This window comes from Temnothorax americanus, unplaced genomic scaffold (assembly GCF_048541705.1).
Source record: "Temnothorax americanus isolate GAGA-0224 unplaced genomic scaffold, ASM4854170v1 Scaffold31, whole genome shotgun sequence".
NCBI lineage: Eukaryota > Metazoa > Arthropoda > Insecta > Hymenoptera > Formicidae > Temnothorax > Temnothorax americanus.
Genome location: NW_027509453.1, coordinates 1,340,991 through 1,362,815, shown reverse-complemented (window position 1 = coordinate 1,362,815; position 21,825 = coordinate 1,340,991). Strand labels below are relative to the sequence as shown.

At 46.2% G+C, this 21,825-nt stretch overlaps 1 protein-coding gene across 18 annotated transcripts in view; it reads left to right on the top strand.

Annotated features, from left to right (window-relative positions):
• Eph (Eph receptor tyrosine kinase) overlaps positions 1-21,825 on the top strand; it is a 100,551-nt gene that overhangs the window by 65,196 nt on the left and 13,530 nt on the right. For 7 of the 18 annotated variants that reach the window (XM_077412923.1, XM_077412928.1, XM_077412924.1 and 4 more), the window contains exons 4-11: positions 18,001-18,286; positions 18,554-19,090; positions 19,405-19,565; positions 19,678-19,942; positions 20,073-20,261; positions 20,342-20,453; positions 20,582-20,652; positions 21,179-21,196. In XM_077412923.1, the coding sequence (XP_077269049.1) occupies positions 18,001-18,286; positions 18,554-19,090; positions 19,405-19,565; positions 19,678-19,942; positions 20,073-20,261; positions 20,342-20,453; positions 20,582-20,652; positions 21,179-21,196 (1,639 nt within the window). The remainder of the gene's footprint in view (positions 1-18,000; positions 18,287-18,553; positions 19,091-19,404; positions 19,566-19,677; positions 19,943-20,072; positions 20,262-20,341; positions 20,454-20,581; positions 20,653-21,178; positions 21,197-21,825) is intronic. The other 11 variants (XM_077412932.1, XM_077412931.1, XM_077412927.1 and 8 more) reach the window with 3 other exon arrangements.

Sequence of the window (21,825 nt, the reverse complement as noted above, 5' to 3'; positions counted from 1 at the left end):
GCGGCGCGTTTCGATATCTTTCGATATTTCCACGGGGGGTCAATCGTCGAGTCGGATTTCTACCGGTAACGACTCTGAAATCGGATAGATTTTCGTCTCGCCCGTTTCGCCCGGAATTTATTCTATGAATAGGAAAACGGGATGCGATGCGATCGCGTGCTCACGTTTAATAGGAAGGCGAGAAACACAGAGGCCATTGGTCCATTGAGAGTAACGGTCTCTTCCTTCCACGAGCGTCCGTCGTGTCGGTCGTAGTCGAAGGCGAACGCTGGTGTGGCTCTCCGCCGCGCCGGGAGATCTTGCCGTTCTTTTTATTCAAAAAAATTTATCGTCATCCTATTGCGAGTGGAATTCATTTCCTAACGTCACGATCGATTGCAAGAGATGCAGAGAGAGAGAGAGAGAGAGAGAGAGAGAGAGGCTCGACATTTAGAAAGTCTAATAAACAAGATTGGAACAAATTTTAGGAAATACTGTTCTCTGTGTACTTTTATGTGTAACGTCTCATTAAAAGTAAATTATTGAAGACCCGAAGGCGTACATCGTGCGGAAGGATTTCTGAGGACATCGGGAGAGAATCCACTGGTAATAGGCTTCAAATAGATGCGCCGAAAGATTTATCTTCTTAAAGATAGAAAAAGCTGATAGTGTTGTAATTCTAGACTTAATTCCCGACGATCTTTAGATTCTCGATCGATTATAATTTGGAAACAAACTCGAAAAAATCTACTGATTTGCACCTAAAATATTATCCGCAGTTTCGAATTGTCGATTGACAACTTGCGATTACAGACATGTTACATAAGTGGCGATCTGCGTAGCGAGAGCGAACGAATGACGTAAAGTTCAGTGAACCGCACAACGATACCTTCATAATACAATAATAATGGCGATACTCTGACATTTCATTTCATCCAAAGTATTCGGGATAACTTGCCCGCCGAAAAAAGAACGCCTTCTCACTTCCGTCGGCGGATGCTCATGGTATCCGAGTTCATTTTGCAGCTGATGAAACGTGGCTGATCGCGGTCGCAGTTCCGACGAAAAGACCTGCCCGCCACGGTTCGCACGTGGCACTCAGGCTTCTATCTGACCGTTTCATCTTCCGCTTCCTTCATCTTCATCCATCCTCGTCTTTCACCCCCCTTCTCGTCGTCTACCTCTCCGGTAGCCGTCTCTTCTCCCGTTCTTCTTTTATCTTCTCCTCTTACCGGCTCTCCCTTCTCGTCGTTTCTCTCTCTCTCTTTCTCACCGTGGCTCCGGCTATTTAACCGCGCCCGTATCTGCATCTAAATGCGCTCCCCGAATGCGAAATTCACATGGTGATATGTGACTCGGGTAACCGTGTCTTCTTCAGAGACTCGACTGCTCAGAAAATCGCTTTCGCGGAACGCGACACGACGCCCGCGAGAACGTAATCGCCATCAATGAGAATATAACGTACGCGCAACGCATTGCAATTTCGTGCATGAGACTCTGAAGCAACTAATTTCTCCAATCTTTTTCGAGTAACGTATATTTTTTGACACTACAAAAATCCGTTTGAACAGGCATTAGAACGTGTACGCGCGTATCTGTATTTTATATCTTGTAGACAACTAAATATATACGGAAAGAACGAACGTAAGCGCGTGGAGGAGCGCGTAAAAGTCAACGCAGCTGCGAGCATTCCATCGAGTCGAGTGGCAATAATAAATATCGGGTTACTTTTCGGGCCATATCTGGAATAGACTAACTGACTATTAGCTAAATATTTATTAGCTAGATAAGCACACCTGATTTATTTCCCCCTCGGTTCGGGCTTGTTGTGAAAACCCATCAACCGTGCCCGGCATCGACATTATATGACCCGTCTATACGACTATTTAAAAAAACATCTTCATCTCTTGTCGGTGGCACGATTCACCGGGGACTGGGGAGATTAACTGCACGCGCGATTGATTATTTAAAATTGTCTTATCGGTGATATGCCACCCGGAATTTTAAGCCTTTCGCCTAATCGCTTCTTCTTCCATCGTTCGTTTATATTTAATCGTGATTAGAAAGGAGGCAGACTTCTCCTCTGTCGTTTGTCATCGAACTTATCATCTCGAGCGATAATTTAAGACACACTTGTCGCATGTATCTCCCTCTTCCTCCTTAGATTGTGTACCTTGTGTTTTGCAGCGGGGAATACGACGTATATATACGAGAGCGATTTCGCCAATCGAGACTCTCGATTTCGCGCTAACGCAATCGCATTTCCGTTTCTTCCGAGTAGACGTGCCTCAATGTTCCCTTTCACCTCGATTTATCGTCTCCTGTCGCTATCTTACGAATGATAACGAAGAAAGCGGCCGATATCATCTCTTTTATCAGTAAAGCTATACGCGTTCGATAGGATCATATTTCTGATACCGTATACTTCAAGTAGAGTGAAGTCACACTGCAAGATCGAAATTTCATTTCATATTAACAATGCTTCGAGCATGTTCAATGAGTTTTGCAAAATCCATCAGGTACTTTATTCTAATTATCGTTAAATAGTATCGCGAGATCTATAACACACGCTGATACTTATATATATGCCCGCAAAACGTTACGCATGCATCAAAATACGACGTAATGTGAAAGGAGAAATATATCTTTGGTATACTTAAAGCGATCGCCTCACGTACACACACACTCACGTTTAACGGCGAAGTATCGAACGTGCGAATAACGCGCGGGAAATAGTAAAACTCGTTCTCACGGAAACGTGTCGGCGAGTTCTCGAATTGCAAAACGGCCGCGCACCGCCTCGTAAAGTGTCACTAGGGCCGCGAGCATCGGGACCACCCCGTATAATCAAGGAGCCTCTTTTGCATGCAGGCGAAGCTCACGCAAACGAACGAAAAGTATCGATTACAGATTTCTCATCGAGTCGCCGCGGCACAGAAACAAATCGCCTGCACCCTTTAATTGCGCCACTCGACGGCACATTTCGTAAAAGTTATGACAAAACGATAGATTCTTACTATCTCTCACAATTATTTTTCAAGACGAACTCGAAACCGTCACTTACGTAATAGCTTATGTCAAAGCATTTAAATTTTAAAACTGTATGTCGTAATTATCACTTTTTATGTCAGAGGATTATGAGAGACTTTGGAATTGACCATTTTTAACATTTTTACAAAAAACAAGTAGAAGGTTGTGGAGTTATTTACAGTATTCAATAGGCTTGCACTATATGTTTTATATAGGAATGTAGTTTACTTATACTAAGACAAATTTATTAAGGCAAATTACAAATATGAATAATACGATTTATTTATGAGGAATTAAGGTCACGCTGCCATATAGTTAAACGAGACATATATGGTCTGCGTGAAATTTGATAAGATAAAGAGCGAGAACCATAAATTTCATATCCAAGTGAACATGAACCGCATCATAAAAGGCAGATTTATTTTTGTCTGTGCTCCCTCTTTCTCTCTCTCTCTCTCTCTTTCTTCCCTTTCTACTCCCGTTATTGCCTACCCGTTAGATAGTTTAAGAAAATTTGCCTCCATTCACTTATCACGCAACGTAAAACCATTAAATTGAATTGACGCGCGAGTCGTAAAACCGCCGGGTTTCTTTGCGAAACGATCGTTAAGCATTTCTGGATTAATTATTAAGAACCCGGTGAGTCGTTTATTGTATTCTCGTTTACGTGCACTTTTCGCATATTTAACAAAAAGATCCAGCTATTATTAAAAATTAATCGTAATAGTTCCGAATACGAGCAGCTGGTTAAAGTACACCCCGTCCGTACGAAAAGGAGAAAATAATGGTTTAGTGTGTTTCTAATTAAAGAAAATCGGTCGAATTACAAAGGGTAGAACGACGCGCTACACGTAATAAACTTTACGTGCATATATGACTTCTCAGAGCCAGGCGCGTTTTTCATGTTCGTTAAATCCCGCGTACTAATTATACGGAAGCCAATCCAATTATTTGCCTTCGTCGGTTACCACGGCGTCTTTTATTCTCGGCGATCGAGAAAATCGCGAGCCTTCGGGAATCCGCCTCGTAAATTTTTTCGTGCGCGCACGCGCGAAACAACGGGATCGAGCACTCTTCTCGACGTTAAGTAAAAAGCGGCAACGACGAGTTCACTTCAACGTAACATAGAACCTCGTTATGTACAAAATGGTAGTATATATATTTTTTTTATTTTGCCAGTGAATAAATTATTTTTTAATAATTAATAATTTATTTGAATTATATTTATTCAGTGACAAAATAAAAGGATACACTTTTTCTTCGATAACTGGCTCGACTGGGTCACTATTTCCATCGCTATTTTAAGGAACCTATAGACGTAATGCTGTTTTTCCCTTGTGAATAAATGCGTATCTGGTACATTTTTTATTATTGAGTATGTATAACAGATGCGCGTTCTGATAACACGATCGATTCGTTGGTATAACGAACGCTTAAAACGGAGACGAAATTCTTGTCGCGTTGCCTTATTCGTCACCGTTGCCGCGTCGAACGGTCAGGAAATCTCTGAAATTCCGTTTTTGCTTTCGTCGGCGCTCTTTTCTTTTCCCACCCGAACCTCGGAGATAGTCGAGTGACCTCGCGCGCGGAACGAAATTAATGCTAATCCCTTGAAATTAATTCCACGGGCCGAATGATTGAATGGAGGTTGGATTATTCTGGTATACGCGCCATCGGTCACACGAGTCGCGCGGCGTGGCGCGGCGAGCCGTTTCCACGGGATTAATCACCCCCGGTGCGCTTCTTTTTCTACCCGGTCGTGGGGGCTTTTTTCCGCATTTTATGACCTCACGGGTGGATTACTATCGACTTTTTCGAAAGCGCGCCACCGTGCGCTTTGACAAATAATGCACGATTTTTCCGACCTACCGCCCGCGGGGCCTTTCACGAGGTGGGGGGTTTTTTTTCAGAGTTTCGCCAGAGCTGACAAATGTCAATCGACACCGTTGATTTTTTTTTTTTATAACGCGAGATTATGGCAGCTCGGGCTCGACTGACACCGTGATAATTTGAGTGTCAATGTCGATGGTATAGCACTCACATTATTGCAGACTGCGTGGAAAAAGTTAAATCTATCGTAGTAATAAAAGATAAATTCTTGTTAAAAGAAATCTAAAAATTGCGGTACAATTTTATTATGCGAAATTTGCAAAGTTTTGTCGAAATTAATTTAGGGGAGATCAGACTGAAAATGATCTTACAAAGTACTGTAAAATTTCTTTCTTACTTCTCTCTGTAATCTTTTTATCGCGCTTTCTTAATTTTAGGAATATTAACTTGGTGAGATTTTATTTTGCTTATTAGATTACATCACGCGCTGTAAGCCTTATTGTAAATCGCGTTACGTATAAATTTAAAATAACGCGACGACTAGATTGCGCACGGTGAGATTAAGCCGCGTTAATAAATCGCGCGATCCTCGTAATTTCGATTCGCGATAATCGCCCTTTGTTCTCATAACGGGAGATCGTCTTATCTGCTAACCATGGGGATGACTCGGGATGATTCACATCGGCAAACGCGCGAGCTCCTCTCGCGGTGTTATCTATTTATTGATTGTGACATTGACCCGCGCGATGATCGTCATCACGCTCGCTCGCCGGATCATCGCCGCCGATCTCGGCATCTGGATGACCGATCTCTCTAAATCTCTCCCTCTCTCGCGCGTCCAGTGACTATGCAGGTTAAAAAAAGTCGTCCCTTCTCCACCCTCACCTCGTCGTGTTCCTCGACATTAACGACACGACGGGAGGACGAAACAGACGAATGATCGTTTATTAGAACTGATAGCGTTTTAACTGGCTGAGATATTTCAGGCAGAATGAACCGACAAGGAGAAGGGGGGCCGAGAGCGAGAACGGGAGAGGAGAGCGAGAAGAGATCTATATAGCCTATCCAGTCCGAACCATATGTGCATCTCTACATCGCATCGGTGCGCGTGTGTGGATGCGAGCGCGAAGCGCGTGGGCTTGAATTCCGTCCGATTAAGATTTAATTTTTAAATCACGGCCGCGTACTCGCTCTGCACGAATCTACATGATTGCCGAGACACGTGCCATCCTGCGAAACGTGATTGCGCTTCGTTTGCCATTCTCTACGACCGCAATATCTATCCGGCGGTGTTTATTCCTGCAGGGGTGAGATTTCGCGGCAGATGGGCTGAAACCTCGATGACGATTTGTCGATGTGCTTCAGCGATTACAATCGATTGGGCAAATGATTCGTACCAGCGAACAAATATTTGCAACCGCCGAGTGTAATAACGCGCACATTTTGGTTTTCAATTTGTACACGTCAAAACCGTGTATATAGAACGGGATGAGAGAAATCTCACGATCCATACTGATAATTAAAATATTTTTAATAGTCCTTTGGGAATAGTCGAAAATGTACATTTCTTGTGAAAGATTAATGATCTCTTTGGCGGAAACTCGGCTTCTTTGAGCAGAGTATTTTTCTACTTTTTTTGAAAAAAGAAATTCCAAAATCATTATGCGAACCCTATCGTTGATAAATCGATCCCTCGTAGATCGTGGACGAATGCTGACCTAGCCTAAGTGGTGGCCGGGTCACAAACTCACGACGGCTGCACAACAGTCGTACAGTTCCTGGGAACCAGTGCACGCGCGGGCATTATGTACGCGTGTCAATCTCCATCGCCGGCCGCCTTCCGTTTTCATGAGGATTAATAAAAGCCTCGTCCAACGGCGGGAACAGTATATAGACCGTCTTGTGTAAATATTGATTTCCGGTGTTATCGCCCCTGGAATTGTACGACCAGAAATTTGGGTGTTTGATACTGTCATCGAGCTGTCATGTCGCTTGCCAAACGCGACATGGACAAATGTCGTGTCTATGAAACTCGATTATTATGCTATCACGCGCGATTAATCGTGAATAGTTTGGTCTTTTTTGCTGCGTTTCCCTCTGCTTTTTGCACTTAAAGCAGAACAATCATATACATTCATACTGTAAAGACAAAAAATGAAACGAAAAATGTTCTAGAAAGCGTGGCTAAACAAAACAGTGACTAATTTTCAACGAGACATCGATAAAATTGTCTTCCACTTTTCTTATCTTGGACTAACAATAAGAGAGATTCTTACCTTCCGTCATTTTAACGTACGATCACAAAAGATCGTAGCGTTGCATCGGTCCCGGCGCGGCGGCTTAACTTTCAAGCCGCGGACTCGCTACGAAATCGTATTCCAGAAACGTGGATGTTACTCGTATAAGATGCAGCGCACCCGAGTCCGAAAGTAGTTTCTAGGAATTAAAATCATAAAGACGGGCGACCGCGGTGAATACGAAATCTGCGGCTACCATCTGTTTCCCAGGCGAAGACGGGTGCGCCCCAGACCCCAGGTAGGGCACACCGGCATCGCATCAGCGGCATAAATCCGGGCTTATGATGTCGTTCCCCTTTTGACGGATCTCGAATTCACGATGAATTAATGGGATCGCGTGCGGAATACGTCAGGGAGAAGAGGTCGAGAAGTCGTGGCACACACCACACCACACGGCCGCGGCGGGGTCAAACGCGGACCGGAAGATGTACGGGGCCTCGTTCGTCGCCGCATTTTACGACGCCAATTGTACGTGAGCCAGGTTGCAGACTCCACTTGCATAGTCGATGTCGCGTTTGGGCCGTTTGGGGTACGCCGACGACGTATGTATGTACATTATACATACATACGTGCATTTCTTTACCGCGCACGATCGTCTGCCGTCTTTATCGAATTGCTCGATGCGTCGAAAAACGTTGATAATGTAAATTCATATTCGCGAGGTTTAAATCTATTGTTAAATAAGTTGACAGAGTGCGAGAGTTAATAAAATGGAAATAATAAAACTTATTAATTGATTATAAGTATAATACATATGTTATATACATACAAAAGATGTGTAAATTTTGCCGGCAGAAATTAAGCACTATATTTCTACCCCTAATTTTAACCTCATTGGCAAGAAGGATAGGTAAAAAAGTTTCACAGAAACCGGTAGTGCCTTTTCGAGCGCGCTCTGCCTACCGACGAGATATCTATTAGGATGGCAAAGCCTCTCCTAATGCATCTGTACGTTTCCCATTACGATTCGGCGCGCGTGGGTTAAACTAACGAGACCGGGCGACTGGGAAGCGAGGGTGCGCGAGGGCGATTGGGAGAGGATTTCGCAGCGAGGGCGATCGGAGGAAGAGGACAGAGACAGAGAGGCCGCCGGGTGGTAAGAAGGAGCACGATGGGGCGAGAGATAATTTGGAAACGACGGAGAAAGCGGGATGCGAATACGTTGGCACGTTGGCGAAGAGGGAGAGGGACAGAGGGCGAGAAGGGATGTCGGAGAAAGCGAGAAAGCGAGAGAGAGAGAGAGAGAGAGAGAGAGAGAGAGAGAGACAGAGACAGAGACAGAGAGAGAAGGAGGACGGAGAGCGTCCCACGGTTGAGTTTCCATCTCGATTGGCGCGGGTTTCCATGACGACCGGTACGTGACCACGTTGCCCATGGGGAAAACAGCGGAAAGAAAGGGGTGGCAGGCGGAAGGGAGGGAAGAGGGTGAACGGCGGGACGCGAGAGAGTGTCACGGGCGCAGCGACTCCTCCGTTCTGCTCGTCTCCCTTTCATCGACCCCCGGCGTGCTCCGCGCGCCGAGAGAGGACGACAAATAAATGGATACAGGATACGGAGATAAGAAGAAGAGAGGAAACGGTTAAAGCAACCGTAAGCTCACGTGCAAGGCGGCCGCCTCTCGGAAAACTTTGCAGTCAGCGGAGGGAAGTCCGTTAGTCAGGCGGAACGGATCGTCGCGAGTTGTTGGGAATTGAATTCGTCAATTGCCGGCGGGACGGTGTCGCTTTGAAGCCAACGGGATCGATCGTGCGTTCTTCCTTTGCTTATCCAGCGATCTCGGCATCGGACCGGCAGCGTCGTTCACGGATAGAGATGCCTCAGCTGTGTCACATCATCGTGAATAATTGGGAGGCTGCTACTTATAATCTTTTCTACTAATTAGTACTAATTAATACCGCCATACCGCTGGACGCGCTTCTATTAGTAATTTATGTCATTACGCTATCATCAGTGTGACAGCACAAGCCGAGACTTTTATCGGCAAATGTATCATTAAGCTTCGCGAAGCGTAACATTTCTTACGCGATCGGATGATAATGCAAGAACCGCGAACGAAAGCCCCTCGTAATAACTCGCGTAATCACTGACCATGCGACATTTAGCGCGAGGAAAAACATAACGATTCGAGCGGATTGAAGCATAAACATCGACCGACCCTTCGATGAGCTTTCTGCCTCTCTTTTCTCTCTCCCCCTTCTCTCTCTCTCTCTCTCTCTCTCTCTCTCTCTCTCTCTCTCTCTCTCTCTCTTTTTCTTCACATTGGTGGATTGCCAATTTGTTGGAGGGTCGAACGGTAGGATCCGCATCCGTGCACTTCTCTCTATCCCCTCAAAGGACCTTTAGCACGAGAATCTCGAGCAACTATATCCCGAGCTCTTGGCATGCCGCTCGTATATGTATACGTGCGCGCGCGAGACGAAAATCCACACGCACGCACGTACGCACGCAGGATCGATGATTCATCCCGGGGAGCCGACGTGGCGTTGCTCTGAAATAAGGAGCCCGACCGACCGACCGACCGAGAGCAGCGACGAGAGAGAGGTGTTCCGCCGGCTTTTCTTCCCTCGACGCGAGACGCGCATACCAAACGTTCTTTGGTAGTCGAGGGTCGTGCGGAGGAAGCGGAATAGAAGTGACAGTCGGAGCGAAAGTCAATTTGGGAAAGCCTGACTCTGCGCGCTCGAAAAGGAGGGAAGAAAGGTGCGAGCGGGGAGCCTTCGTCCGAACGGACGTCAGGAACGCCGTTCGACCCTTCCTCTCCTCGTCGCTCGCGCGGTTCTTCACGAATTTCCCGACGTCTCGTCGTATCGGCAACTCGTATTAGAACCCTCCCTTTCCGGAGAAAGCTATTCTACGTCAGCTTGTTGCGCGCTCGAAAGCGAGTTCTAACTCTAAACTCGAGAAAATTGACGAAGCGAACTTGGAATTACACCGCGATGAGATATAAGGGAAATGCGATAGAATTCATAGACTTGAAGACTTTTTATCGATCTTCTAAACATTTATTATTACACATTTTTCATCGCTGTATTTCTTTTTTGTTGCTTGTCTCATCTACGCGTTTTTAATGGAATTTTTATAAGAATACATATTTAATGGAGCAGGAACTAATTATGGCAATGAAAATTGTCAGGATAATTGCGAACGTTCCCGACTATTGCCACAGGATGCGATTTCTACAAAATTTTGAAATACTCCCTGCATGTAATCATTCCGTATCAAGTATCTCGCGAGCGCATCAATGAAGTAGCAATCTTTCTCTAAGTATATAGTTTCAACGAAACGATACTCACGTATTGAATCGTTCCGAGTGCATACCGGGCCTGATACTATCCCTAGCGAATACCTCTACTTAACGTGTGCGCCTCGCTGCGCTTCCACTGCTGACCTCGAAATTCTGTGCTATATTCGCTCGCTGTGTGTAACCCAAGTAAAGAAGTTCAGGTTGTATACGCTCGTCGTATCGCGTATAAAGAGCGAAGTCCATCTAGACCGGAGATATATCTCGATCGGTATCGGTAAAGCGTTCGTTTATAGACCATGCCAGGATCGAGAGAGAGAGAGAGAGAGAGAGAGAGAAATCTTAAGAAGATCGTGTTTAACGATCTTTTACAGCCAGCCGGTCGGCCGGTGGTTACCACGCCGGATATCCTACCTGTAAGACACGCGCAATGAGAGTAACACACAGGGTTAAGCGTGTACCACCGGTTACATTGTATCTCGCGGTGGTCCAGCCAGCATCGCGAAGCCCGGGTAAGATTGGATCTGCGAGTATCGATCATGCATCGAGATGAGACCTGGGCCGGGGCTCTCCGCTCCATTCGAGTACTAATGGAAAGACTGGTATTCATGTGAACGGCCTTCGGGGCCTCTGCAGGCCGTTGCCTCCGCATTCGTTCCTTCTCCTCCTCCTCCTCCTCCTCTTTCTCTTCCTATCTTGCCTCTCTTTCTCTTTCTCTCTTTCCCTCTCGCGCGCACTTCTCGTTCTTGCCGCGTTCCGTCTTCATCTCTCTCTTTGCACGCACAACCGCTCTGCTTCTTCCTCTTTCGCACTCACTCTCTGTCACTCTTCCTTCTTCTACTTTATATTCAGATCCGTATATCCGTCATCCGGACCGCGTCGTTAGACAAGACTCTGTTTATTGACGCGAGTCCTCGAGTGGCTCCTTACTCCTCGTTTCCTTCTCGATGCCTTGCCGTTTACCGTGTGCGGGATATACGAATATTTCCGTGTATCATAGGTGTGTGTGTGTGTGTGTGTGTGTTTGCAGCTTAATGCGCTTTCATCTGAAATCTCGACGGTGCCACGCGCGTCTTTCCACGAGAATTTCGTACCGCAGGATCAGAGATAATGGACTCGAGGGAAAGGCAGCGGAATATATCGACGGTGCAAAATGGAGGGTGGGCGAGAAGAAACGACGACGTTGAGATTCGGGGCTTGTTTCTAAGTCTTATTAAAGTTGGCCGAACTTTCCCGCGAGACACAGTCGTTGAGATGTCACGAGAAAAGTACAAAAGGGATGGACCAGATGGATTAACGACTGACCGGACGGATCTGAGCGATTTTTCAAGGAACAACGTCCTAGATTTTTTGCTTTTATATATCGATTGGCAAAACCGATCGGCCTTTAGTTTCGCTCACAAAAAAGATGACGCGAAATTTCTCAGCTATCGAAAGTATTGTATCATTTATGCAAATCAGATTAATAATGTACGAATCCTTTGTATCATCAATTCGTTTTTATCTTCTCGATGTTGCCTGATAGCTTTTCCAGCGACGACGTAGGGATTGACTCGAATCTTCAATTCTAAGAAACATGGATATTATTACAGAATGAAATCTCTTGATCAGAGAGATAGGAACGGTGAAAGATATTCTCCATCTACTGTCCCGCATTTGACAGATTCAGACCACACTGTGACGGAGCACAAAGCACGCGCGCTCTCGTACGTCAGGCGAGCGATACGCGCCTTTAACTGAAATCATCAGGACTAGATCCCGTTCGGCGATAATCATCCGCGATGCGACGAAGCGGGTGCGTCCGGGTCGCATTCTCCACTTTGACCGACGTGTTTCGCGCGCGTGGAACGAATTTATATATGCACATGTATGTGCGACGCAGCCTCGGCGTGAATGCACAGGAGGGTGTCGAGAGAGAGAGAGAGAGAGAGAGAGAGAGAGAGAGAGAGAGAGAGAGAGAGAGAGAGAGAGAGAGAGAGAGCGGCGGTCCGTTGCGCGCCGCGTTCCCTATCACGTGGAGTAATTGACTATATAATGGATTCCTGCGACTGCGATACGTCAAACTGACAGGTCCAGGGGCGTGTGTCGAGAGTCCGCCGCTCGACCGAGTCCTTCGATATTAAACCCAACCCCCGACGAGCGCGCGGACCCTCCGGCTAATTCGTGACGATTTTATAAAGCTGACGCCTCTCCTCCGTCTACTAACCGGGGTGAATGTGCGAATTAGCATAGAACTACGCCGAGTTGCGCGAGGGCGGACCCTTTTGCGAAGCGATAGGAAAAATTGTATTGACTACGCGGTACGATTAGGTATATTAACTCTGCTCTCTAAATTTCTTGGAGTGGGAATACTGCCACTCCAGTGAGATTTCACTCTTTTGGAGTAAGATTTCACTCTTTTTGGAGTGAGATCTCACTCCAAAAGAGTGAAATCTCACTGGAGTGGCAGTATTCCCATTCCAAGAATTTTAGACAGTGACTAGCAATCGCGCGAGATGGAGGATTACAAAAAAGTACTACATTGTAATAGAATCAATATACTCAAGACGATGATAAAAAATATATTTATTTAGGTAAAATGTATGGAAATGGATCATATATTGGAAAACAAAAATATGAACTGTATTTGTGTATCTCATATATGGAAAGACTTTATAATTACGAGGAAAATTGAAATTTGTTGCTCTACTTTTCAGCGCGCCACATATTGTCCATATAAAATGTTCTTTTTAAGAACATATTTTTTTTATCTTCTTCATATCTGTGTGGCCGATAATTGGGTTTGAACTATCGTGCAGCCGCTTCAATCTCCGAAAGATTCTCGAGCGGGGAGACTCGCGGGGAAATTCAAGCTTGTCTGATTCAGTCCACGTGGCCCCCGTATACGGCCCTTCTTGTTACCGCGTGACGTGCGCTGTCTCGTCAGGGGCGTTCAGCCCCCCCCTGACACGCGACGCTGACGACGTGCACCGCGCTAATTCGAAATATTACGACGACGGTTAAGCTCATTACGGATGGGTGGTTATCATAAGATACACGAGCCGTCGTCGGACGCGCCGACAAGTAGCGAGCAGCTTATCGACGATGGATTTCGACAAAAAAGACGAGCACGCTCGAAAACCTGTTTCTTTAAAATAATCTTGAATCCTAGGAAGATATTCCCGGCACGTCGGGAAGCTTAATGAAGGCGATATAGGCGGCGGTAATTAATTGTAAGTATCATAATGTCGTGTCATAGCGTGAAGCAGATTCTTCCTGTAAACATCAAAATGTGATTCTTTGATGAATGATTACGAATTCTCGAAAGAGCATACATAATATGTCGTTTAATGTATGTACATAATAAATCAAGTATAGTCGCTAGGATGATGTCTTCTTCGATTATATTACCTGAGAAATATTTGGTGTATATGAGGAGGATAATTTTTTTTGTCGTTAGGCAGGAACTTCTTTTTCTTTACGAAGACATTGTATCATCCCCGATACAATTCAAGCCCGTGCGGCGCGGCAAATAGAAACATCGGGTTAGGTCATCGGATATTGGCATAGCCGAATTTTGCGATCCCTCCGTAAGAAACGAGGAGTCGATCTTTGCGTCGTAAATCTCGCGGCTGGAAATTGCTTCTCCCAACAGCGTTTCGATCCCGCGAAGGAGAACGATTTGTCCTTTTCTGGAAAGGAGATCCGCACCCCACAAGCATTTCCCTTTGGCTCGAATAATCCAGAAATAAATTCTCACCCGACACCTTCTCTCACACCCCCGGGCTCCTTATTTTACCGACGATCTTTTCTCCCCTCGCATGCGTACATACACGCGTACATATATATTCGCACCCGTTTACGTACATATACGAGAAAGAGAAAGAGGAATCTCGGTTAAGTACCGAGGAGCCGTGGAAATGTTCCTTAAACGGCCTTCCTGCCAATCTTTCGCCCCGAAATACGGTTATATCGGCTTTGGGGTGCGCGGAATAAACGGTTACATAAAGTTTTCGATTGGCGCGTGGCGTAACCACCCCTGTGTCCGAGGGATGGCCGCCCACCCTGCCCGGGGATACACATATGTGCACTTGTTCGCCCGTAATCGACGAACTACCCTCGTCCGGGCGCTATATTATATCGCGGACGATATCAGTGCCATTGTATTTAAAGCGACGACCATTTCACGAGTCGGACCGTGCTCGAAGTAATGAACTTCCTACGAGAGGATAATTGACGAAGTGCTCACTATACTGCTTCTATAGACGCTCCTCTACTTATCTACCGAAATTACTCGTGTCTTTAGAATTCCAACTACAATAGTATTGTTCACATCACATGCACACACACTCCCCCCCTCTCTCTCTCTTTCTCATATATATCTAATACCGCGATATTGAAAGTATTAATTTTAATTAATATTAAGTACAGGTTTTTAAACCTCTCCAATAACGATCTTTTATTCCTCGTAATTTTATCATGAACACAATTAGCGTTCGATTCTCCCGAAGGTGTCGGCTAAGTGATGGTAAGGAGAACGGGGGAAAGTTCGATCGCGTCTGGATGCGGTACGTGTCCGTCGCGAGAGCGGTCCGTAGTGCCGGATGCACGTACCTCGACGGAGAGGAGAGAGCCCTACGTGCCTGTCGATGCAACCCGAGGGTGAGGGTTAATCCCAATCCCCTCTCCCCTAGCGCGAGAGAGCTCAATATATATTAAGATTCGCGAACCCCTCGGACTAAAAGTTCGTAACGTTCCCCTTCCTGCTCGTGGAAGTCTTCCTACAGACTCTCGCTAACCTCCCTATCCGGCTACGCCGTCGGAATTGCGATTATGGTGGCGATATTACTGGCGTAGGGGCAACTCTCCATCCGCGAGGGTGGCAGTATCCCACGTCTATCTCTAGGTCTCCTCTTTTTCTGCTCATCTCGATGGCGCGCGCGCGCGCACACACATTCTGAGCTTATTATTGACTTTACTTCTGAGACTCACCATCGCCATCGACTCGTATTTATTTACTTGCCACGATTTGATCTGCGAGAAGGAGCCATGGGCGGCAAATGCTTTCTTTTTAGGATAGCACCATAGAGGGTAGCTCGCAGGTAGTTTCGACCACGTCAACCATATGGCTCCCAAAGTGTGCTGCCTTTTGTCAGCGTTGCTTTTTTCGAGCAAATTACAGATGCCTAACCGTGAAAAATAAACCAGGTCAAATAGCTAGTTAGAGTAATAAAAGTCAGCCCGGGGACGAGGATATTTGCTTATTATCCTACAACAAAGGCTTACGGTGCACAAAATAGAGACTCGGGAAGCTTTTACCTCGATGAGAGGATATATACGTGCGAGAAATAGTACAAATGGAATGTCACGCTTTAATACAATTTTGCGATTCATCATCCGGACGGTGGCGTCGCTACCCTCTAGAAGACGAGGGCTGGAGAAAAACCGAGTTGGTGGTTTGCACGTGCCGGCTCTCTCCGCTCTCTCGCTTCGTGCTTTCGCCGCCAATGCGGAAAATAGCGAGACACGTCTACCTGCTGCGAGACGGCGAGGCGAGGGCGACGCGATCGATACTTGACCGCAAAGACGCTGACCACGGCATAGTTTTCGTCGCATCGAGCGATCGTCGGTCGATTGTGCGATAACTTAATGGAATTGGGTAACTGTACGTTTAAGAAAGAGACTATATGCTATATACTCTGCTAAACACCCAATGATATTTCCACATTAAGCCATAGCATTATGTTATATGTTTTCAATCTTTACTCCGCATGGAAAGTTGATAATACAATTTACTAAAAGTATTGAGAAAAATTCTCAAAGACAAATTACGAGATCTATTATAACTTTTTCTACATTACAAATCTTGCTTGGGATGTAAATCTCAAATAAGAGGCGATCTCTCCTCTTCTGGCTTTAAAGTCAAAACGAGAAGAATATATGTTTTATGCTGCCTGTGCACGCAGGGCTCACGGAAACGATACCGTGGGATTGCAATGAGATTATAATGTGGTGGCTAATCGCCTTTTTTCTCAATTTCGACGAGCAATTTCACGGGACGGTCACGCCAGTGGAAAATCCGTCTCGCCGAAAAATCGACGCGGCGCATTAAAACGAGGACGACTCTCGGCGCGATCCAATTAAATGCCGCGCGGCGTTAACGACGCCGCGTCTCTCCTCGCGTCTTTTCTTCACGGCTTGCAGCGAGGATGAAAGCAGCAGGCATAGACACGGCCACGAAGCGGCCGAAAGGGAAGATGAATTTTACCGTCCTAATGAAATTTCCCGGACGATAAAGAACTTCAGAGCGAAGGCGTCGAAATACGTGGCGGAGATAGTGGTGTGTTTTTCTCATTTCTCTATTTAATAATCCCCGAGGCGAAACGTGACGATATCGATTGGTAGGAAAATAGGGAAAATAACTGTCCTAATAAAGCGGGATAAAAGAGGACGCGCAATAGATCCCGAATTTTCATTCTCATATCCGTGTATAAAGCGATGTGTGATATCCATTAACCCAATTACACCTGCGAGCGAGAGTATATATTCTATCGCAAAAGAGCGCACCGTGTGCTTACTTTAAAAGCGGCACGAATCCAGTTTCGCAAACCTCGCTAAAAACTATTAATTGCGATCGGAGGCCGTGCGAAGGGTACCGGATCGTAATTCGATGCGCGGACGACGGCGAATTGCGGGACTGCACCTCCGTGGTTCCCGGGCTGCCGGTACTTTCGGGCGCGCACGGACCGCTGAAAAAGCTTTTTTTCGCCGGCAGCGCTTTAATGAAATTTTTTTGACCTCGTCATAGTCCCCGTAATAATCTCCCTTTTGCAACCGGGTAGCCGACGCGGCTGAATTTATTGCAGCCCGCCTGCCGGAAACACGTCCGCGAGGAAATCTTTTGGATAAGAGGCTCACGAGCTCTACCTCGGTCTACCGTTTTTTGTCACTCCTTACCTGCCGAGTCTTTCTTGGTCCGAGTATGAAATACGCGGGAGCGGAGAGGCGCGTAAAAAAAGATCGGCGAGGAGAGGAGAGCGACTGTGGCGATGGCGGGGGAGAGAAGAGTAAGAGAGAACGAAGGGAAGAGAAAAGGAAAGAGAGGGAGAGAGAGAGAGAGAGAGAGAGAGAGGGGGGGGGGTTCCGGTGACGGCGAGGACGACGACGATGGATCCTTCTTGCCCTGGTCGGAACTTTTTGCGGTCGCTCTTGGGACGAGCCCGAGAGCCGAGGGGGGCAATAAAACTAATGGTAACGCGCGCCGGTAATTCCTTGCGGTCTGTTTGTCGCAAGTCGACGACCTGGCCTCTCCGCCTCGTCATTTACCGAGGGAGGATTCTACGGCCAATGTCGGCCGACGACGACAATGACGACAGCGGGTGGTGCTTTCTCGCTTTCGTCGCGGTTGGTGGTAACACGTAGAATTGGGTTAACATCGCAGATTTTAAGTGTCGGATGCCTTCCTGCACGAAATGCGATCGCTTTCATCAATACTTTCAAAGGATTTCCGTTTTCGACCACTGTCCACGCCCCGGTCTCATTAACTTCAGCTAAGAGAGAACTAGAACTAGATATAGAAAAAAGAAAGAATTCCTCTGAAACACATGTTAATGTCACTTTCTTTCTTTGTAATCTGTTCCACAGTGGGTAGAAGAGTCGTTTACGAATTTCGACAAGGGTATCAATTGGCGGAGTTATGTTGTGTGCGACGTAGCGTACACCAACGTAAACAATTGGCTGTGGACGCCGTTCATAGAGAGGGGCCCGGCGAACCGCATGTACATAGAAATCAATTTCACGACTCGCGACTGTTCGCTGTTTCCCGGGAACGCTCTCAGCTGTAAGGAGACCTTCAGTCTACTCTACTACGAGTTCGACGCCGCCACCAAGGAGCCACCCCCGTGGGAGCCGGACAGTTACAAACTTATTGGTGAGCGATGATGCAACAAAGCAATGGCAATTAAAGGATTCACCTCGGAAATAGGATAATGATGTTATTTCGAGGATAACAAATCTAAAAGCTTGCATTCCTTAAAAGAGATATTAAGAATAGCTTCTAAGAACATTTTAAAAGGTGGAAAATTAAAACTTTGCATAATTAGATTCTATATTTTTCATACATCTGTTCTCGACGTAAACTCGTCGATCAATCTCAATATTTAGGGCGGTTTTTCATGCTAATTTGACATATTTGCAGGTCGGATAGCCGCGGGCGAGGGTAGGTTCAACACGAACACCGAGGTGGTGATAAACACCGAGGTGAAGTCGATCCCGGTGACGAAGAAGGGCGTCTACTTCGCTTTTCGTGACCAGGGCGCCTGTATATCGATCCTAGCCATCAAAGTATACTACATCAGCTGCCCCGAGGTCTCGGTGAACTTCGCCCATTTCCTAGCCACGCCGACCGGTCGCGAGGTTGCGCTTATCGAGCAAACGCGCGGCACTTGCGTCCCGAATGCCGTCAAAATCGCCCAGCCGACTTTCCTCTGCAAGGGAGACGGCAAATGGTACCTCCCAACGGGCGGATGCCACTGCAAGCCCGGCTACCAAGCTGACGTGGACAAGCAAGAATGCAAGGAGTGTCCGATAGGCAAGTTTAAACACGAGGCGGGTTCTCAAGCTTGCGAGCCATGCCCGGAACACAGCAAAGCCTCCGATTACGGCTTCACGGAGTGTCGTTGCGATCCGGGCTATTATCGGGCGGAAAAGGATCCCAAAAAGATGCCTTGCACCCGTGAGTATTGACCGAACTAAACTTAGAAATTCTTTCTATAGAACACTCATCGTTATTTTCAATTTTAGAAAGGTAATTGTCCAAATAATCACAAGATCTAGGAATTTCAAAGAACGTCGAAAAGATTAGAATCTCCATTAAAATATTAAATTCTGCAACGTATACTTGTGTTATATTAACTGTTCGATGTAATGTTTGTGGGTTGCGATATATTGCGTTAAATGAAAAGTTTCGCGTAAGCGGGAGAGATGCGGGATGGAGAGAATTTGGAGGACGGAGTTCCGCGAAAATCTTCAAGAATATATTTCTTGCAGAACCACCTTCGGCGCCGCAAAACCTGACCGTCAACTTTGTCGATCAGTCTACAGTGATCCTTTCCTGGAACGCGCCGCATATGCAGGGTGGCAGATCCGACACGACTTACAGAGTGGACTGCGATTCCTGCAGCATGGGCGTCAAATACATTCCCAATACCGTGAGTTTTCTTCAAAGCCGTATATTATACGCGATGTATACAAATTGCGCGATAGTTGAATTATTTCTCGATCGAAAAGTTGACGCACGGATTCGCTTCGATTTTGCGACAGGAGATCTTCAACGACACGAAGATCACGATAACCGGCCTGAACGCGGTGACTACTTATCGCTTCCAAGTGTTCGCCGAGAACGGCGTATCGTCGTTGGTCGGCAAATCGGAATACGTGGACATCACCGTCACGACGGAGGCGAGCGTGCCGAGTCTCGTGAGCAACGTCAGGATCACGAGTGTCAAGAGCTCGGAGCTCAGCATCAGTTGGGACGCGCCGGACATCGGGACCGGCGGAGACAACGATCTTGTCGAACGATACGAAGGTAAAGCTAAAGAGAGCCGTGTAGCAACATTGCGTTGCTACGCCATTCTACGGCGAAATCAACTCTAAATTGTCACTCGATCGCGCGGTGGAGGCGGAAGGATTAATAATTGTCTCGATATCTGGTACAGTGAAGTGTTACCCGCGCTACGACGACGCCACTAATGCAACCGTCATTCAAACGTCCGAGCTGTCCGCCACGTTCAAAGGTCTCAAGCCTTCCACGGATTACGCGATACAGGTTCGCGCTAAGACCACCCGCGGCTGGGGCGAGTACACGCCGGTGATATTTAAAAAGACACCCCACGCCATGGGCCTAGGTAAGCGCGTTCAGCGGCATTTAGATTCATATTTCGCAATCTCCCTTGTACCGCGCCTCTAACACAAACGTTTCACGCAGACTACGTCGGCGAGGACGACAACATGCAAGTTAGGATAATCGCAGGGGCGATTGTTGCTGTGGTTGTACTCCTCGTGATTATTATTATCATGACCGTTCTGATCCTTAGAAGGTAATTGAATCATTTTCAATATTAGAAATACCTCAAATATCGCGAGTTATCGCGTACCAACGCGCGAAAAGTTGCTTCTTTCCAATCGCTTTGTTCAATTTGGCTGATATCGTGGGATTTCGTTGCAGCAGGGCCTCGGATGAATGCAACAAGAAGCAGCCGAGCGACTGTGACACCCTGGAATACAGAAACGGCGAAGGTACGTTTGCATTTTGCTCGAAATTTCTCTGTCTAAAGATTTATTATCGCTATTACCCCCGCCCTTACAACCTTGTCACTTTCATAGTTGTTTCATTACGCCCTCGTGTCTTGTGACTAACTTTGAATTCACTGGCCCCCCCTTAGATCCAGCAAGTGTCGAAACTATACCCCATATACAAACAGACCCATAATACGTTAAACACCCCCCCCCTTCAGTAGAGATTTTTTTACGGATGAGAGTGAGAGAAAGAGAGATAGCTGAACGTTAACACCATAGAGAAAATGAGCGAAGATAAAGCAGTCGGGCTCTGAAATACGTCCGCGACAGGGACTTAAAGAGAAACGATCGCTTTCCAGCCAAAATTCACACCGATCTGGCCCATTGCCTGAGTGCGATTATTCTAACCAAATTCTTTCGATTCTTTCTTTTCATGTGCGATTCCCCTAATCTATCGAACCTGCCTCCATGAAAAATCCATGAAAAAATCCAATGAAACAATGTACACAATCGCCTGCTACTACAGGACTAGTTGTGACCTACAGTAAGTCTTCTCCAAACACCTCAAGTTTTGTTTTTTAGGAACTCAATTTTGTGTAGATTATTTTTGCAACCCCTGTACATGCATTACACTCTCAATTAAGTCAGACTTTACGCTTTTGCATATACACACATATACACACATCACACGTACGCACATGCACCAACAAACACACGTGCGCGCGCCCGCGTAACAATTTTGCACGACACCTAATTTTCTTAGATACACATTACGCGTGCCCGCGTATGTGCGCATTGTGCTTGCGTGTGTTTGTTGTGTTGCACTGTTCCGCGTTTCAATTGCATGCGTATTTGTCAGTGTGTCGATGTTAATAACGTACGTGCTTTTTATATGTATCTGGATTTGATTCGCGAAACATATCAGAAAAAATATAAAAGATAAAAGGAAAATAGAGATACGCTTGAAGGAGCGTATCTTTTTAATCGGCGCGTTGATTTTCTAATACCGGAAATAATTTTTACTTAAATCCGATTATACATACTTTCATAATTATTTCATCAGTGATCGAAGCAAGATATATCTGTGCCATTTCTCGCTTTGCGTCATTAAAAAAAGAATTCATCACCCGCAGCTTCTTTTTGTTTTGCTGTTTGTCAATTAGTGTGTTGGTT